At 35.2% G+C, this 19,438-nt stretch overlaps 2 protein-coding genes across 7 annotated transcripts; both read left to right on the top strand.

Annotated features, from left to right (window-relative positions):
* Positions 1-4,514: 4,514 nt before the first annotated feature.
* LOC109002292 lies at positions 4,515-13,446 on the top strand. Of its 6 annotated transcripts, none has more exons than XR_001997992.2 (11): positions 4,515-4,864; positions 5,419-7,392; positions 7,537-7,666; positions 7,772-7,860; positions 8,665-8,894; positions 9,330-9,416; positions 9,586-9,685; positions 10,682-10,889; positions 10,967-11,084; positions 12,750-12,827; positions 12,959-12,992. XR_001997992.2 is itself a non-coding variant. In XM_018979983.2 (11 exons), the coding sequence occupies exons 1-11, from the start codon at positions 4,769-4,771 to the stop codon at positions 13,094-13,096; spliced, it is 3,216 nt and encodes a 1,071-aa protein (XP_018835528.1). In that variant the 5' UTR covers positions 4,515-4,768; the 3' UTR covers positions 13,097-13,446. The 6 variants fall into 6 exon arrangements, 4 of the variants coding, with proteins under 4 accessions (XP_018835528.1, XP_018835521.1, XP_018835548.1 ...); XR_001997990.2 differs by having other exon boundaries at positions 10,967-11,093; XM_018979983.2 differs by having other exon boundaries at positions 12,782-12,827; positions 12,959-13,446.
* A 2,906-nt stretch (positions 13,447-16,352) lies between these two features.
* On the top strand, positions 16,353-19,106 carry LOC109002326 (protein PMR5-like). Its single transcript, XM_018980018.2, has 5 exons — positions 16,353-16,796; positions 16,889-17,060; positions 17,461-17,639; positions 17,763-17,921; positions 18,663-19,106. Exons 1-5 carry the CDS (start codon positions 16,462-16,464, stop codon positions 19,000-19,002), a joined length of 1,185 nt encoding a protein of 394 aa, XP_018835563.1. The 5' UTR covers positions 16,353-16,461; the 3' UTR covers positions 19,003-19,106.
* Positions 19,107-19,438: the final 332 nt, after the last annotated feature.

Below are 19,438 nucleotides of genomic sequence, written 5' to 3'. Positions count from 1 at the left end.
ATGGAGCATCAACCATTGACTGCAAATGGGTTTATAAAACCAAAAGGGATGCTTCTGGTAATGTTGAACAACGTAAAGCTAGACTTGTAGTTAAAGGATTTACTCAAAAGGAAGGCATTGACTACCATGAAACCTTCTCTTCAGTTTCTAAGAAAGATTCATTCAGGATAACCATGTTATTAGTAGCTCATTTTGATCTAGAGTTACATCAGATGGATGTGAAAATGATATTCTTGAATGGGGATCTTGAAGAATATGTTACAACCTAAGGGTTTTAAAAATAACGATCAGAGAGTTTGCAAATTAAAGAAATCTATATATGAACTTAAGCAGGCCTCCCGCTAGTGGTATATAAAGTTTCACAAGGTTATTAGCTCATTTGGGTTTATTGATAACGTTGTTGATCAGTGCATATACCTTAGAGTCAATGGGAGTAAATACATTTTCTTAGTCCTATATGTAGGTGATATTTTGCTTGCAAGTAATGATTTAGGCTTGCTTCGCGACACCAAGCAGTTTCTTTCTCAAAATTTTGAAATAAAGGATTTAGGTGAAACCTCTTATGCAATTGACATAGAGATTCACAGAGACAGAGAACAAAGAATTTTGGAACTGTCTCAAAATGTATATGTTGAAAAGGTTTTGGAAAGATTCAACACGAAGAGCTGTAAGGCTTCAGTGGTACCTATTGTCAAAGGTGATACATTTAGTAAAATCTAATGCCCTCAAAATGCATTGGAGCAGGAGCAGATGAAAGAAATACCATATGCATATGCAGTAGGAAGCCTAATGTGTAGGTCATCTACACTAGACCTGGTATTGGCTTTGCTAATTATTGGCTCGATATCAAAGTAACCTAGGTTTGGGCTATTGGAAGACTGCGAAGAAGGTTCTACGATATTTACAATGAACCAAGGACTATAGATTGACCTACAAATACACTAACTGTTTAGAGGTAGTTGGTTATTCAGACTCGGATTTTGCTAGATGTGTAGATACTAGAAAATCTACTTCAGGATATATTTTTCTACTTACTGGGGTGCTATATCTTGGAAAAGCTGTAAGCAAACTATTGTTGCTACGTCTATTATGGAGGCAGAGTTCATAGCATACTATGAAGCTACTATACAAGCGTTATGGTTGAGGAATTTCCTCAGTGGTCTTAAGATGAGAGGCTACTAAAAATCTTCTGTGATAGTACTGTTGTAGTTTTTTCTCCAAGAACAATAAAATCAGTAGCAGAAGTAAGCATATCAACATCAAGTACCTCAGTGTTAGAGAGAACATTAAGAGTAATGAGGTGTTTATTGAGCACATAAGTACTGAGTTGATGATTGCAAATCCCATGACCAAAGACTTACCAGTACTGCAGTTCAAAGGTCATGTGGACAATATGAGACTTGTCAATTTATTTTATGTTTAGTTTCTCTTTATTTGGCCTACAGACATACAATATTCATTTTGGTTTTATTTTGGAGAATAAAGTTGTTTTGCGCATATTGTTTTTATCCATGGGGATAATGTAAAATAGGACCCGAATAACTTATTGAAAGTTCATTCATAAAGTTGTTTGCTTATATGATACTTATTTAAGGGGTATTGTGCATGTGTTACATGGAATGAATGACTTGACTTTATAAAGGGCTTTATCACCATAATTCGTGTATAATACTCTTTATCTGAGTGTGAATGTTTTATAATTAGTTGAAATAAATAATGTTTGGTCATATTTGTTTTTTTCTATCACCCTATATGGAAATTTGTGTGACATAAGGGTCAAGTGGGAAAATGTTAGAATTCTATTTAGAGTGACCCATATGCCACAGTTTATTAAGAAGTTTAATTCAATTAGACTTGGGTGTTAGGAGTTTTATTTCTAATGAACAACTAGTAATAGATAATTCATATTCCTTGATGGGAGAAATAGTTCAAATCTAACTCCTTTAGAGGGTCCCTAATCTAACTTATAAATAAAGGGATTGTGTACACCATCAGTATGACAATAAAAAGGCATAAGCTAGAAGATTCTCTTCCTATCATATTTAATATATTTTTTTTTAAAGTGAGATTTTTTTTAGCCTCTTGTTTATTCTTGAATCACCATGGCTGGAGATGCATGATATTTTATTTCCGCTATTAACTATTCTATATTCAGTATTTTATTCTTTTAATATACACCAACTTGCAAGTAAAATAAATAAATAAATTATTATTTTTCTTTTTTTGGGTGAAACGCATGGAGAAGAAAAGAAAATATTTTTTCTGACATGAGTAGGGCCGTGGTGGTTCAAGAAGTAGGTCTTTTGAGGCCTCTATTAACAAAATAATTTTACAAGTCGATAAACAAAGTCGCTTTAATAACAACGATTAACCACTTAAACAGTACTAGTATTTGATTCATTAAATTTATTTTTAAATTTTAATAAAAAAAATATTTTTCATATATCTAAAATCTCTTTATCCATAACTCCACATTGGATTAGCTATCGAATTCATCAAAATAATAATATAATATTATTTTTTAACAATATTTTTTTTTCATATTTTATAATTACACTAATCATACGTTAATTAATAATTTAATTTGATTATTACATTATTATTACAAGACGGTTAGAGATTAAACGTGAATAAAAAAGACCATTGAAAATTAAAAGTGAATAAAAAATAGATTTAATGAGTGGACAGTAGCCATTCAAATTTGAAGAAATACATTTATTTAATGTAGCTCAAACATTCACACTTATCTCTTTGACTAATTTAATGCAGCTCTCTTTTGATGAAATTTATTATATTTTATATTTGACTAGACTTTTGATGAAGCCAATACCACTACTCTTATCTTCAAATTAGATTTTGAGTCCAATATATTGAAAGTCTATATATATATATTTTTTTTTTGCAAAATTTTGAAGGTCTATATTGAGCAAACAAAGTGATTCTTTATTTCCTTAACGTGACACAAACGATTATTGACAACTTATTTTTGAGATTTTCAAGCGCTACTAAAAATTGGCCATGGTGATAAAATGCCACTTTTGCAACTTTCAAACTAGGGGTGCTACCACCCCTTCCCTGCCTTCGGGATGTAGGGGCGGGGTGCGGGGCGAATTCTCAATCCGTCATGTCTCTTTTTAGTTAAAAAAAATACTATTTTTATTTAATTTAAAAATTATTTATAAGTATAAAAGTAATTAAAAATACATTTTTAGATCCAAATTATAAATTTAAATTTTTTAAATATGACTATAATTTAAAAACTATGTAATTTTTAAATTTGCTAGTGCATATTTTGTATAAATTGCAGTATATTAATTTTTAAACTATATAATTTTTAAATTTTTCAATGTATATTTTGTGTAAATTGTAGTATATTAATTTTTAAACTATGTAGTTTTTAAATTTGTCAATATATATTTTGTAAATAAGTCTAACAAATTGTAATATATATTTATATATACATAATTTTTAAAATATAAATATATATTTAATAATATATATATAAAAAAATGGGAACAGGGGCGGAGCGGGGTTGAGCCCTCCCTGCCCCCACTAGGGGCCCTAGATGCTAGGTGGGGGACCCTGCCCCTGCATGGGCAGAGCGGGGTTGCCCTGCCCCGCCATGCGGGGGCAGGGCAGAAGCGGAGCGGGGGCCCCCCGCTGCCCACCCCTATTTCAAACAACTTTCCATTTCATGTCTAGATGATTTATTGTGAAGCCCTGCCATAAGTGTGCTACCATAAGGATTTCTCAAATCGACAATTTTCATTTAACAAAATAAAATGTATTGTAACTGCAACAATTAATTTTTTTAAAAGTTTGCACAGAGTTTGTATATTTTAAAATAAATTTGCATAAATCATTTTCTATATAAAAAAGCATTTTTAAAAGTTTTTGCAAGTCTTTTTGAAAAAACAAAAATCTACCGCTTTCCTTTTGCAGCGGAGGATCTTCAGATTTCTTGCCGTCATGCGTGCAAAGAAATGCGGCGGTTGGGAACTACTCTGCTGTTTCTCCACTGGACACGAAACGAAGAAGTCGCTCTTCCGTCAATGGGAAAGGGATGAAAAGTTTCACACTTGATGTAATATTTTGACTCAAGAATAACCCTTATAATATTACAAACTTAAAATTTGTCGCCTTTATTATTAATTTTCATGTATTTTACTTGAAAGAAAATACTGCAAGATAAGAAAATACATTGAGTGAGGCTAACACGCTTCTTAATATAAAAGTTCCGCACATTTTTTAAAAAGAAAAATAGAATTTATTATTAAAATTTCATATAAATCTTATATTTATTTATTTTTTTAAACAATTACGTGAGACTTACAGAAATTAAGACTGCAAAATTGTCAATATTATTTCCGTTTAATTTCACGAAAAAGTATGTAGTTTTTCGTACACTAATTGTCGGCTTTAGCTTCACTTTACTATACCACCTTATTATAAATGATAACAAGAATGAGAAAAACATTTGGTTTCGTTTGTTATCTTCATGGACCCAACAATCATCTGCATTTGCCTGCAACCTGGCTACTCCTGGAAATATGCGAGAACTTTATCTACGTCTTTTTTTTTTTTTTTAATTGTTTTGATGAGAGAGTGGAATTTCAAACTCAATTTCAAAGACCCCACGATATCTTTTTACACGCACCGGACACAATCCCCGTGAAAAATAGGGGATCCAGTGCGTGTGTTTCTTGGTGAGCAAGCTACATTTTTCTCTATCTTTCCTTCAAGTGCTGTACTCTCGGTTTACTCCTCAATGGCAACGCCGGCGATCGCATCAAAATCTGGGAAAAAGAGAAAGCGAAAGAGGTCAGCCGCGGAAAGAAAGCTCGGCATAGGTGAAAGAGTGGAGGTGATACAATGCCGCTTTTGTTAGAAACATCTTTTCTTTTCTTGATTGTTTTTCGTTCATAATTCATGGGTTGCGATTTTTCTGTCTTAAACAAAACTTTTGGGTTCTGAGCGCGCATGCATGTTTTTTTCTCTTTTAAAACTTTTTTGGATACCCAGTTGAGTTTTCGATCTTAGTTTATTATAAATTTTTATATTCGTATATTAATTATTTGCTTTCATCCTCCGGTCCTTTTAGTTGTGTGTTGATCGTTTGGGTTCCATTTCTGTGAATGCTATCTATTTTTATTCAGGCCACATTGTGCACTGCAGTTGTTTCTCTTACTGTTCTTGTCCATGTATGTGTCTAGTTTGTGTTCTGTTTGGTATTCCTTCAAGCCTGGAGGTGGGTTTTTTTGGGTGAACAAAGGCGTGGACTTGGGGCATTTTGCTAAATACTATTTCATTTTTTGTTTCCACATCTAGCGTTGCTTAGCCACTCACTTATCGAAATTTGCTACATGTTAATTGGGAATTCCAAGTATTAATTTCTTTGTAAGGTGTAAACTTTTGCAGGTAAGGAGCGAGGAAGATGGGTTTCAAGGTTCATGGCATCCTGGGACTGTTATCGCATGTTATAACCAAGGTCGTCGTGTTAAATACGACCATATCCTATGCAACGACGGGTCTGATAATCTTGAGGATGCTGTGCATGTTTCGCCTTTATTGGATGGCATTGATTTTGCCAATGCGAACAGCCACAATTATCGTGGGTCTATAAGGCCGTTGCCACCTCATGTGGAGTTTAATAAATGGGGCCTTCCCTATGGTCTGTGTGTGGATGTGTATTACCAGGACGCTTGGTGGGAAGGTGTGATTTTTGATCGTAATGAAGGTTCGGATGAGAGAAGGATTTTCTTTCCTGATTTAGGTGACGAATTAAAGACAGGAATTCACATGTTTAGAATAACTCAGGACTGGAGTGAGGTTACAGAGAATTGGCAGCCTCGTGGGACCTGGTTATTTCTCCAGTTGATTGAGGAATATGAACAAGAGGCATATCTTTGTGTTTCGGTGAAGCAAATATGGTATGACTTACGGGGAAAAAAAGGTTTTGGGGAGATTAAGGTGTGGACCTGTACCAGGAAAGACTTGTGGAAAGAGTTAATGTTGGAGGTCATTGATGAGAACTTGAGTATCATCCTAAAAGATGTATTTCAGGTTTTCAATCCCTGGGGCTTGTTACAAGAAACCAGTGGAGGATTGGTGTCAGCTAGAACTACCGTTGAAGTTGATATGAGCCCTGAAGCAAATTTGGCTAACTCTCTTGCTATTGTCCCCGTTGAGAATGAGTTGTGTAGTGATTCATTTATTGATCAAGAGAAACCTTCTGTGGATGGATTATTTTCTACTTTGGATGTTGATGAATCAGATATAAAACTTTTAGCCGACTCAGATGTACCTTGCCATAGTAAAGCAGTGTGTCTGGTAGCTGAGAATTTACCTGTATTGCCTTCCAATCCAGATGGAATTTCTAGCACCAACTCAGTGACGATTGGTGAAGAACTCTCTAGTACTAATTCTCATAAGATCAATTGGAATCCCAAATGTTTGACACTAAGAAAAACTAAATATTGGCTGCCTGCTGGCCCTGATTTAGTTCCTGGAGCTGCATTCTGCCCAATTGCTGTTACTGATTATGCACATTTAAGTATGAATAACAGAAAGCCTGGGAATTCTTTAACCACAAACGTGCGGAAGCATCTATCATACCTGGGTTGGAAAATTGAGTTTATGAGAGATGGGGGCATAAATAGACTACGCTATACCTCACCTGATGGGAAATGTTACTATTCACTTCGTCAGGTCTGTGATGATATGAGGGAATCCAGCACAGAGATGATCTCTTTAATCTCAGACGGCCAGAGAAGTTTGCATATTTCACCTGATCATAACACTCGTACATTGAGGTTAAAAGCCAGCCTCCCAAAGTTAAAAAGAAGAAGGGTGTTTGGACGATTGCCAAATTTAAGAAATGGTCTGCAAAGTCATTGTCCAACCCGTATCCTATTATCAAGCAAAAGAGTACAGCAGGTGGTTACTCCTAGACCCTCACACCACAATCCTCGAACTGTACTCTCTTGGCTGATAGACAACAATGTGGTGTTGCCGAGAGCAAAAGTATATTACTGTAGCAGAGATAGCCACCATTCAATGGCAGAAGGGCGGATAACTCGTGATGGAATAAAGTGCAACTGTTGTGAGATGGTGTTTACTCTTCATAACTTTGAAGTTCATGCTGGCAGCGAAAACCACAGACCAGCTGCTAATATTTTTCTGGAAGATGGCAGGTCTCTGTTGGATTGTCAAATGCAAATGATGCGTGCTCAGAAGATAGTAAGCTTCACGAGAAAACCGGAAGATAGGATAGAGGAAAATTCTCATCAAGGCAAGAATGACAACATTTGTTCTGTTTGTCACTATGGTGGTGAATTGATTTTATGTGATAACTGCCCATCTGCATTTCATACAGGCTGCCTCAATTTGAAGGTAGATTTTTTTTCTGAATTCTGATCTCATAACTCATAGTTATCAGATTCCTTGGACTTTATTCTCAGTCCTCAAGACCTTTCCTTAGGAATTATATGATTGAGGCCATTGATTTTTTTTGGAGTGCAAATTTTTTTATCACAGGATGTTCCAGATGGTGATTGGTTCTGCCCATCATGTTGTTGTGGAATTTGTGGGCAAAAGAAATTCGGAAGCGATTGTGAACATCTGGTTGATGACACTGTTCTCACATGCAATCAGTGTGGGCGTAAATGTGGGTTAGCTATAATCTGCCTGGGGCTAAACTGCCTATTATTTAAGGGTATGCAAATCCATATTCTGACATTCTTCTAATAACATTTTTGTCTATTTTCTGTAGATCACGTTGGCTGCTTAAGAAATAGAGGAGCCGATAAGCTGGAAATATATCCTGAAGACAAATGGTTTTGCTGCAAAAAGTGTGAACGGGTATTTTATATCCACTTTTTTTCCAATATTAATTACTTATGTCAACAACTGTTGGTTTTGGAATTTATTATGTTTTTTGCTGTTTCTCTTAATTCATATATATATAAAAAGAAAAAAGAAAAAAAAAGACAATATTGCTGCAACCAGGCCTTGAATGCCAAATTTCATGTAAAAGATATATTCTTAGGTATCCTTCTCTTATGATTTTTTCTTTTCATGTCAAATTTCAAGTTTGATTTTCACATTTGGGAGGTACTGTTTGAAGACCAGAAAATATAAGGAATTGGATCATTCCATGCTTTAACTGCCTAAAGTATTACTTATAAAAAAAAAACTGCCTAAAGTATTTACAAGGGCTAGAACTCTCTTTTAATAGTTTGAAGAATAAATGCAAAAGCGAAAATGCTGAGCTAGAACTAATTGTCTTGGGAAATATTAAAAAGCATATCCAAATTGATTTTGCTCTTTATAGAATTTCTCATTCTTTCTATTATGACGCAGTTCATGGAACAGTGGGGGATTAGAGTTCTTGGTATCTTTGTAATTAATTGTTCCTGGTTGCAATCTCTATATTTAGGTTCCAGCTGGTATTTGTGATATCATTAATGCAATCCAAGTTTGCAGAAATATTTATTACAGAGATATTTGCAATTAATAAAAATATGAAAAGAGCAAATTGAGTGAGCAGAAGTGGCTGTTATCTTCTATTTTCTATTGGGAATAGGATGCAAATGTGTATGATTTTAATTTCATTTTATTCTTTCGGTAGTTCATGGATGTATTATATTCATTTTGTTTTTGCAGATATTTTTGGGCCTCCAAGAGACTTTAGGCAAACCAAGTCCAGTGGGTGAGGGTACTCTGTCTTGGACATTATTAAAGCCAATGGCGCCTGATAGTCATGATGTTGAGGCCTTGTCAGAGAATTATAGCAAGCTTAGTGTCGCTCTTGGTGTGCTGCATGAGTGTTTCGAACCTATTAAGGAACCTCGCACTTGCACTGATCTTGTTGAAGATGTTATTTTTAGCAGAAGGTAAGAAGTTCTTTGTTTTGGCTGTGTTCGTTATTTCATTATATTCCTTTATGTTAGCACGGTACATAATTATTTTATTTCATAGCACATAATACTCTACTTAATCTATGATCTCTTCAAGCATTGTTTTCATATACTCTTACCAGTGTTGAAAATACAAATGAAAATGGAATCATAGTCTAAAAAACAATATATAACCGTGATCTATAAATAGAATCGTGATCTAAAAGAAAAGTATACATTTAACATAGTTTAAGAAAAAATTGCTCGATTGATTCATTATAAATCATTGATTTAATTTGGCATAAAATTGATTTTATTTGGTACACCAACGAAATCTTAAAACTCTTATGTTTGTGGCAGCCACCTGTGCCTCTGTGCAATTTACTAATTTTCAGCACTAAACCATGATTTCTGTGCTTTGAAATATTTTAGGTCCGAGCTTAACCGTTTGAATTTTCGAGGGTTCTACACAGTGCTTTTGGAGAGAAATGATGAAATGATTGCTGTGGCTACTGTAAGGTGAGTCTATAAAATCCCTCAGTTTTTTGCCTTTTTTATTTTTTTTGGATGTCAGGGACTCTCTCTAAGGCAGGGCTCTTCGGACCCACTCCTGTAGAGTAAACCCCGGTCCCGTGCCAGTTTTTTTCTTTTTCAAAGTGTGCTCTTCTGAATTGTTGTCCTGATCTAGGATCTATGGAGGGAAGGTGGCGGAAATACCGCTTGTTGGGACTAGACTTCGATATCGTCGACGTGGAATGTGCCGCATCTTGATGAATGAGCTGGAAAAGGTAACTACGTTGCAAAAATGACTAAGGACATGTTTGGTTCTCGAAATGCCATTCCTATTCCTTTAGGAATTGAAGGACCCATTCATTTTCTTTTGTTTGGTGATAAATGATGAATATCTCAATGTAATTGAAGTAAAATTTCTATAATATCCAAATTTCACATTTTTTTTACAAAAATGCCATTATTCTTATTTTTAAATTCAAAGGTAAAATAGAAAAGAAAAAAGTTTCAATTAAACTTATTATTAAAAAAAAAGAATAAAAAAGATGGTGGTCTGCCACCTATCAAAGCCTAGGGGTTGGCCGGACCTTCCATTGGCCGTGGGGGTGGACCCCATTGTGGCCATAGGGGTGGCTTGGTGGGGCGGGCAGTCGGGGGATGCCAACGGCCACCAACATGATTTTTTAAAAGAAAAAAATATGTTTTTATAAATTTTACATCGATGCCACCGGAATACCTATTCCTCTCATATTTGGATTCCTCATATTTGAGAATAGTTATTCCCAGCCATCTCCATTCCAGCTGCCTATTCCACCACCAAACGCACCCAAAAAAATTTTACATTTTTTTTTAATCATTCCAATCCTCTAGGACTGCTAACATGTATTTTTAGTTTTATACACATTCAATGCAACTTTAAACAGTATTTTCTCAAAATTGCAATCTTCAAAGCGATATTCTCTCCTATTGTAAGTGGACGTCAGCCCTTATACCACTTTCTTTTACAAAAAAAAGTGTTTTTGTTTTCTGTAGTCTTTTGAAGTCTTGTTTAAAACATTACCTTTTTTTTTTTTTTTTTTTCTTTTTATAAATTGAAAATTAAATGGTTGGATAAATTTTTGAAGTAGAATTTTGGTAAAAAAAATGGAAGGACAGAGTCCCCCCGCCCCTCAAATTTTAACTTGTGTTGTTAAAATAAGTATGGAATACAGACTTATAGCGATTTCTCACCATGATTTTCACTCCATTTCTCTCTTTTTTTTTCTTAAATGCAGAAGCTCATGGAACTCGAAGTCGAGAGGCTTTTTTTGCCTGCAACTCCTAGTGTGCTGAACACGTGGACTACTTCTTTTGGGTTTACAAAGATGACAAGTTTGGACAGATTTCTATTTTTGGATTATACTTTCTTGGATTTCCCGGATACTGTTATGTGCCAGAAACTCCTAAGAAAGAACCCTCCAATTGATTCAAGCCCATCAAGAGGTATCCTCTTTATCCTCCAAGTACGTTATACAAAGGGAAGTAAATCACTAAATTAATGTAAATACTCCATATGGCAGGAACACAGCATGATCTTGTCTGTGGAACCAGGGACGATACTGATTTGGATGTGTCCAGTGCCGTCTCTGAAGTATATCAATCAGAACAAGTGGATGAGAGCACGTTTATCAAACAGGGGTTAGTGACGTATGTCTAACCTCTTACTTCCTCTGTGTATGAAATGAAAAAATATAGGATTCTATCTTCACGGACAATCACATTCAATCCTAGTGTCCAAATCTGTGCTACATTAAGAATATGAATTGAAATATTTTGTTCTGGATGTTGTTATAATATAATAATTCATATTCCAATGATAAAACAAGTCAACACTCTGGGTTGAATACATTTATGGACTGCCATGGCCCAAATAAAGAGGTCCAAATCCCCCATCGAAGCAGTGTTCTTATTCCGTTCTCCGTTTCTGTTTTTGATTGTCATCTAAAATTTATACCAACTATTCAGAAATACTGTAATTCCAACTCAACTGGCTAGACTTGGGCTCAATAAATATAGAAAAATGATATGAAGACTGATTCACTACATAATTCAAGAGTTTTGAACAAATAAATAAATTTCAACCCTTCTAAAAATAACAGTTCTTGCTACCACCCAAAAATGGGACTCTTTGCTTGTGTGTGTAGTCGTGCAAACCTTGAAATTAGGTACATACAATATGACTATGCAGCCTGCTCCACAATTTTAACTATGCTTTGCAGGTAAAGCTTCTACTGCTCCATATTAGATAATATTAAAATGAATCGTTGATATTTAAAACTAATGCCTTCCTTTTAAGTAATTTACATGCATGAAAAAATAAAAAGTAAGAACATGTGGGAATCCTTCTCTAAGTTCTTAATCGCATCTCATGCTGAATTTGCTCTCATTGCAGCTATTAACAGAAGTCCATCTGGTAAGAAGTTTACGGTTAGAATTAATGTACAATCGGGCTTTAGTGGGTTACTTATGTCTGAGTCTTTTGACAACCTCGTTTGGTTACATAAATAAGATGAGATGAAATAAGATAAAAGTTGAAAGTTAAATAAAATATTGTTAGAATATAATTTTGTAATATTATTTTTGTTTTGAAATTTGAAAAAATTGAATTGTTTATTATATTTTATGTGGGAGTTTGGAAAAATTGTAATGATGAGATGAAATGAGATGAGATGGTTTGATTTGTGTAACCAAACCAGGCAATGCAATCATTTTTTCAAAGTTTTATGTGCAATGTGTCTCATAGATTAAACTTTTTGTTTTCTTAAAAACACTTTGGTCTTATTAACCCTAGAATCCACCCATATTAGTGCTTAACTCTTACTGACATACTAGGGGCTCGCTTGGATAATGAGATGAGATGAGATAATTTTAGATAAGTTGAATAAAATATTGTTAGAATATTATTTTTTAATATTATTATTGTTTTCATATTTGAAAAGGTTGAATTGTTTATTATATTTTGTGTGAAAATTTGATAAAGTTGTAATGATAAAATGGGATGAGGGGAGGTGAGGTGGCTTTTGTATCCAAACGAACTCCTAGGTCGTTGGTGAGCACATATGTTTTTTCCTTTCCTTCTTTATTCCTTCCTTTACCCTATTCTCTTTTCTAGTTGGTGGGTGTAGTTTCTTTTGTCATCAATTCCATTCTAAAAACATGTTTCTTCAGGTGATTTCTGCTCCTGCGGGAATGAGCCACTTATCTCCTACCCGATTGATCATTTCCTTCCTTGTGCATTTCTTACTTCAAAAATAAATCTTGTTTTTATAATCCTGTTCGGTATTCATACATGTGGAGGTGTAGGTTATGTCGCTGACCATGGGGACTTTTGTCAGGACCGCAGGCACCAAAGGAGCCGGTAGCATCAGCCCAGTTGATATGGTTGTCATGTTATTTTACCTTGTGAACAAATCTTTTCTTCCATCATTCTGTCTTTGTTCTTCTCCTTTCCTGATTTTGGTATGCCTATTTTCTTCTAAAATAAGATTTTTTGACTGAATCTTTGTCCAAAGGTGGATCCACAATGTCTCAGTGAAACCAGTAGAGAGTGCTTGCTTGAAGCTGCTAATTTTGACAAGACAGGCAGAAAAAAGAGTGATTCTGATTTCAAGTTCTACAAGCGGAGGAGGGTATCATCCCACAGAAGCTGAGCTTGGTTCTATTGCCCAGAAAACTAAATAGATCGATCTAAATGCAATCACAGCACAGCGAAGTGAAAATCGTTCTAGCCTGTCAGGGTGAGGCTAGAAGACTTAAGAGGTAGTTGTTTAGACTTTGAGTACTTCAAGTTGTGCTCCACCAGATGATTGTACAGAATACATTAGGAAGGAGCTTCGCGGTTCTAGAGATGGATGTGACTACAGTGCTAACTTTTATTTTTCTTGGATACATAGTATTGGTGTAGAAATGTAGCCATACAAACATCTCCAGCAAAAATACAATGCATATCTGAGACTTACAATCTTAAAGGGAAGAAACAAGAGAGATTTTTACAACAGCATTACCAGAGAAGTGTCTAAAAACTGGCAGGCTGCAAATCAAAATTGCTTTCGCAGGCTGGGAGGACTTGAGACTATGCTCTTAAGGTCAGTTGCCTCCTCCATACTAAGTTTAACCGCAAAAAATGGATTCAAGATTCAGAAATATTTGGTGGGGGTTCGATTATCGAAGTCCCCAAATCATGGAAATTAATTTGTTGGACCGGTGCTTTGGGCCCCCTTCACTTGCAAAGTTTGGATGACAGCTTAGCCAAAACCATTTTTGGCAATGGGATCATATAAATGTTGTACAATTATTTTAAAAAATTAAATAAATATAAAAATAATAATTTTTTAATAATATATTACATTCTTTTTCAAAATGATTATACAACGTTTATATATTTTACAATTACTAGTAGCATTACTCTTAACATAATCACATTTGAATCTCATTTGAACGCTCATTTAAAGAGTAATAATAAAATTATAAATCTTTTATAAATCTATTTTAAATGGAGGATAATCATGTCAGATTTAAAAGATACCAATCACGAAAACTATTTTTTTTTTTGGATGGCGTTATAGTATTTTATTGATCCGAAGTAAAAAAGAATTGTAAAGAATATATCATTCTTTTGTAAAAGATTTGCCTATTTGGGGTTTCGCCCATTACGGACCAAATATATAAAAATTTACATAATAATTATTTTTTAAATAATGAACTTACTCGCATGACATATGCATCTTAAAACAAAATGCGTAGAAGAAAACAAATACATATTATCTACTGATGAATGAGCAAACGAGACGGCATCTTTCCTTTCCTTTCCTCCTCGAATGTGCAATATTGGTCCTAAAAACTTCGCATCCGACGCACGAAACCTATATATCACATATTGGTCCTAAAAACTTCACTAAACTTAGATAATGAAGTGTTAATGTCTATCAGCATTCGAATTTATCTTTAAGGAAAAAAAAAAAATCCAAAAATGATAAAAAAAAAATACCACATTTCACATAGTGAGATGAAAGTACCATGTAGCATTACTCCTTATTTATTTTTTTTATGACTTTTATAGAAAATTAAAAAAAAAAAAATCATTATTTAGGACTCCTTTGGATGGCTAAGGAGAGACACATTGCCGTTTGATGTTATATGTCCACTGCTGAGATACCATTCCCACAACCCCAGACCCCATACAATGTTTGTCTGATAATGATTAATGTTTTTCCTCATTGGCATTTGGTACATGCACCAAACGGTTAGGGGGTTCGTTTGTTTTTCTAGATAAAATAAATTGAGATAAAATTTAAAAATTGAATAAAATATTGTTAGAATATATTTTTTTAATATTATTTTTATTTTGAGATTTAAAAAAATTGAATTATTTTTATTTTGTATAAAAATTTAAAAAAATTATAATAATTAGATGAAATAGATTGAAAAATTTTGTGAAAGATTTGAATTTTCTTCCCCATTTCGGAAAACATGTGAGGTCAAATCCTAGGATGAGATCAAGGTTAGGGTCGCTCTCTCTACTTAACCCGATTACCAAATGTCTTCCCTTTTTCTTTCTTTTTTTTTTTTTTTTTGCAAATTCTATTGATAATTCCGTCCACGTAGGCTAAGTTGTAATTATAAGCTGTAATGCGATATAGTTGTGTTGTATAAAATGACTGCCATCATTGGTTTCTGTAGGGAATGCTATCTTTGAATTTCAACCAATAAAGTTTAGAGGCAATATAAATCTCTCAATCATGGCAGTATCTTTGACAAACCATGTGGGATTTGAATTTCAATTTGTATGGTGCTTTACAACCCTGACATGATTTACATGCATGTATTCATTTTGGAGGTTTAAAAGGAAAACCTCAAACTCGTGTAATTTGAGGTTGGTAAAGATGATTCCAAGATTTCCTCGGAGTTTATTTAAAAGAAGAGTGAGAAGAAGGAAAGCAAAGAGCATTTGCATTGAGCAATTGCCTACTTTGATAGAAAGGGGGATAAAAAAAAAAAAAAAAAAAACAATGCAGCTGCAAGTATTCTTCTTCTTCTGCCTCCATTCAGTGATTGAGAGTAGGGAAATCAAACTTTGTGGCGCAAACGAGGGAGGGCCAGGGGACATGCATGGCTCCAAGTGGGATGACCTCTCAGCCAACCCTAGCTAGCTTTAACAATGGTCAATATCCTTGGCCCCATCTCCCCAACTGGCTTCCTCTTGGTTACCTACTCTCTTAACCTTTTTGTTAAACACTGTTTTGCCTTTTCAAGAAGATCTACCAGCTAGTATCCAAAATTGACGTGAATGAAACCAGATTTAACTGGGGTTTCTGTTTTTCACTCGAGTTCTAGCTAATCTTGCACTAAGGGTTGCAATAATCACTTTGTTATGTTTGGTTGCTCCTCAAACAGTAATAAGGATGAAAATAATATTCCTCTTCTAACTGAAGGTTTTGTCGCCTTCAATCATACTAATTTTATTTAATATATTGTCAGAAAACATAGACTGACAAAATCAGATGGAAAAATGTAAAGCCCAAGCCGCAAATTCTGAGGTTGTGTTTGGATGTTGAAGTGAGTTGAGTTGAGTTGAATTGAGTTGAGATGATAAAATATTATTAAAATATTATTTTTTAATATTATTATTATTTTGGGATTTAAAAAAGTTGAATTGTTTATTATATTTTATATTAAAATTTAAAAAAATTATAATGATAAGTTGAAATGAATTTTGTAACCAAACTCACCCTGAATCTTTCTGATCTGTTTGAAGGTCCAAATCAGCTTCACAGGCACACCGCCATCAATACATTTAACTCACGTGAACCCATCTAGCTACCATCACATGCATCCATGTTACATACAACAAACAAGATGTCAAGACCCCCTCCATTTTTTTTTATATAAAACCGCATTGCACAGAACCAAACACCCCGCATCCCCTCCTCTTCATCCGGCCTTTATATATAGGACGTAGCACCTCTCCCTCCCTTTTTGCTTTTGCTTTTTTCATTCCTTCCTAATAGCCTCTGCAATGGTTCTTTCCAATGAATCTTCTCGCTTTACTTTTGGGTCGTGTCTAACAATTCTCTGTCTACTTGTGGTACAACCCCGCAGAGCCTCCTCAGCTCTCCTATTCGGCTTGAGAAACCACCATACTAACCATCAACACAGACGTCCCATGATCCAAGCCAACCAAAGCACTTGTGCATTGTTTGCTGGCACCTGGGTTCGTGATGACACATATCCACTATACCAATCTTCCAACTGTCCAATCATAGACCCCGAGTTCAACTGCCAAATGTACGGTCGGCCAGACTCCGATTACCTCAAGTATCGATGGCAGCCCCTCAATTGTGAGCTCCCAAGGTAAAAAATTGCAGCTTTTTCTTGCAACAGCAGGATTATTGTATTTCTGTTGTACAATTTTTGTGACTTTTGTTGTAGCATGTTCATGGTAGGTTCAATGGGCTTGAATTTCTACTGAGAATGAGAGGGAAAACAGTGATGTTTGTGGGTGACTCGCTTGGACGGAATCAATGGGAATCTTTGATTTGCATGATTTCAGCTGCAGCTCCTACAACCCCAACAAAAATCTTCAGAGGCGACCCTCTCTCAACCTTTAAGTTCTTGGTCAGTCTCAGTACAGTATTGACCCTCCCTGTCCGTCTTTCTTTCAATAATTTTACAAGTTCGCATTTACTTTCTCAACTTTTACGAATTCCAAGAGATAAAGCTAAAAACAACGCATGATTTTCTGGTAGCCACGCCCCACAAGTCATTTGACTCATCTACGTCACGATTCATGAATCCTTGAATTAATGCTAGAGGGCTAGGATATAGTTATTTTTATAGTACAAAAACCAGTTGGAAAATTTGTTGAAAGACGCAACAAAAGCAGTCAGTATTATCTTCTGCCGGTTGGCTATCTGCAACACACTAAACACCTTTTTTTAATCCTTTTTTTTTTGGGCCCAGAATTATAGTCTATACAAACTAGCCATAATTGTGTTATGCTATAACATTATTGCAGGATTTTAGTCTGTCCATATCATTTTACCGAGCTCCATATCTGGTTGACATAGAAAAGGTGCAAGGAAAGAGAGTTCTGAGGCTGGAAGAAATGTCCGGCAACGGCAACGCTTGGCGGGGGGCCGATGTGCTGTCCTTTAACACCGGTCACTGGTGGAGCCACAAAGGATCCCTTCAAGGGTTGGCAAATTCTTGCCCTTGTTTTCAACTTAAAAAACATACATCTACAATTTATTTGTGTATGATATGTATGTTTAAGAGGTTGACTAGTTTGATTAAAGGTTTTAAGGTGATAATTTTCAGGTGGGATTACATGGAATCAGGAGGGAAATTTTACCAAGACATGGATCGGTTGGCTGCTTTGGACAAGGGACTTAGAACATGGGCCAATTGGGTAGACACCAACATTGACAGCACCAGAACCAAAGTGTTCTTTATGTCCATCTCTCCCACACACTACAAGTGGGTTTCTCCCTCTCTCTCTCTCTCACTCTCTCATAATTAATTGCGTTGGGTGGAAATCTAGGCTTCATTATTGTGTGTTGGAGTGCTAGACTGCAAGTTTCAAATGCTAAAAATTTGCTCCAACATGAGCTGTTTATAAAATTATAAGTTGAGAGTTGGGCTGTACTGGGCCCAACCTGTTGAATACTGTGGCTTAAATCCTTAAGAAAATTTATGTGGTCTACGATACTCCCGAGTCCCTTGAAGTTTCTTTATCAAAGAAATAAGAAAAAGCAGAGAACAAGATGAGTGTTGCGAGGCATTCAATCCTAGGGAACGCCTAAAACGACTAGTTCTTTTAAATATTTCTGTATATATAATATTTTTGGAAGCTGTGATAGTCATATGATGACAAGAAAGAAAACATGACAACAATTAATGATAGTTCTGCACAGGGAAAGAAAATAAAAAAACAAATCAGTAAAAGAAAGTTTCTGTCGGTGGCACTAAGCACAAGCAATGCCGTCGGCGGACAAACTCGCTTCTGTGCTTCACTAGAAATCACAGTGGCCCACCTGGTGTTTCCTATTGGTAATCACACTTTAGTACTATTTACAGGGGTCTGTTCTGATTATCCAGCGTCTTCAAGTTCAGTTACCAGATCAAAATATCTGGCTTGCTGTGTTAGGTTCCATAATGTTAATCCTTTAGCCAGATTAGAGACCTAAAATGTGTTGGTGGATGACTTTTTTTTGGCAGCCCGAGTGAATGGAATGTTGGCGCAACATCATCAACAACAAAGAATTGTTATGGAGAAACAGTACCAATTACAGGAACAACATATCCTGGGACATACCCTGATCAAATGAGGGTGGTGGACAGTGTGATTAGGGACATGCATAACCCTGCATACTTGTTGGACATAACCATGCTATCCGAGCTGAGGAAGGACGGCCACCCTTCCATCTACAGCGGAGATTTGAGCCCCAAGCAGCGAGCCAACCCTGCAAGGTCTGCTGATTGTAGCCATTGGTGCCTTCCTGGATTGCCTGATACTTGGAACCAATTGTTCTATAATACTTTGTTTTCCTTAATTTAGTGTGTTTGTTACTAGTCTATGGTTTTTAGTTGTTGTGATAAATTTAGCGAGAGAGTGCAAAATTGCACCTCTCTCGTGTAAATTAATGTCATATTGTTGGGAAATAAGACTACATATATCTATATATATATATATATATATATATATATATTGTTGTTAGATATACCAACTTAAAGATCTTGCTACTTTTTTTCAAGATTGTTGGCCCAATCTCATTCAATAGGTTACCTACACAAATTTGTAATTAACACAATGAAACTTACCGTCACTTTCTTTGGGTACTTCAAACTTAACATTTACCATTTCAACATTTATTGCGTGTAATATATGCCATTCCCAAGGTTCAGATATTAGAATATTCTTGTGTTAAATTTTACACGACTCAGGAGGTGACAAGATCTTACCCATCTAATTTAGACTCGATTTAAATATATAA

The sequence above is a fragment of the Juglans regia genome, chromosome 14 (genome assembly GCF_001411555.2).
Source record: "Juglans regia cultivar Chandler chromosome 14, Walnut 2.0, whole genome shotgun sequence".
NCBI classification, from domain to species: Eukaryota; Viridiplantae; Streptophyta; class Magnoliopsida; order Fagales; family Juglandaceae; genus Juglans; species Juglans regia.
This window is presented reverse-complemented; position numbering and strand designations above follow the sequence as displayed.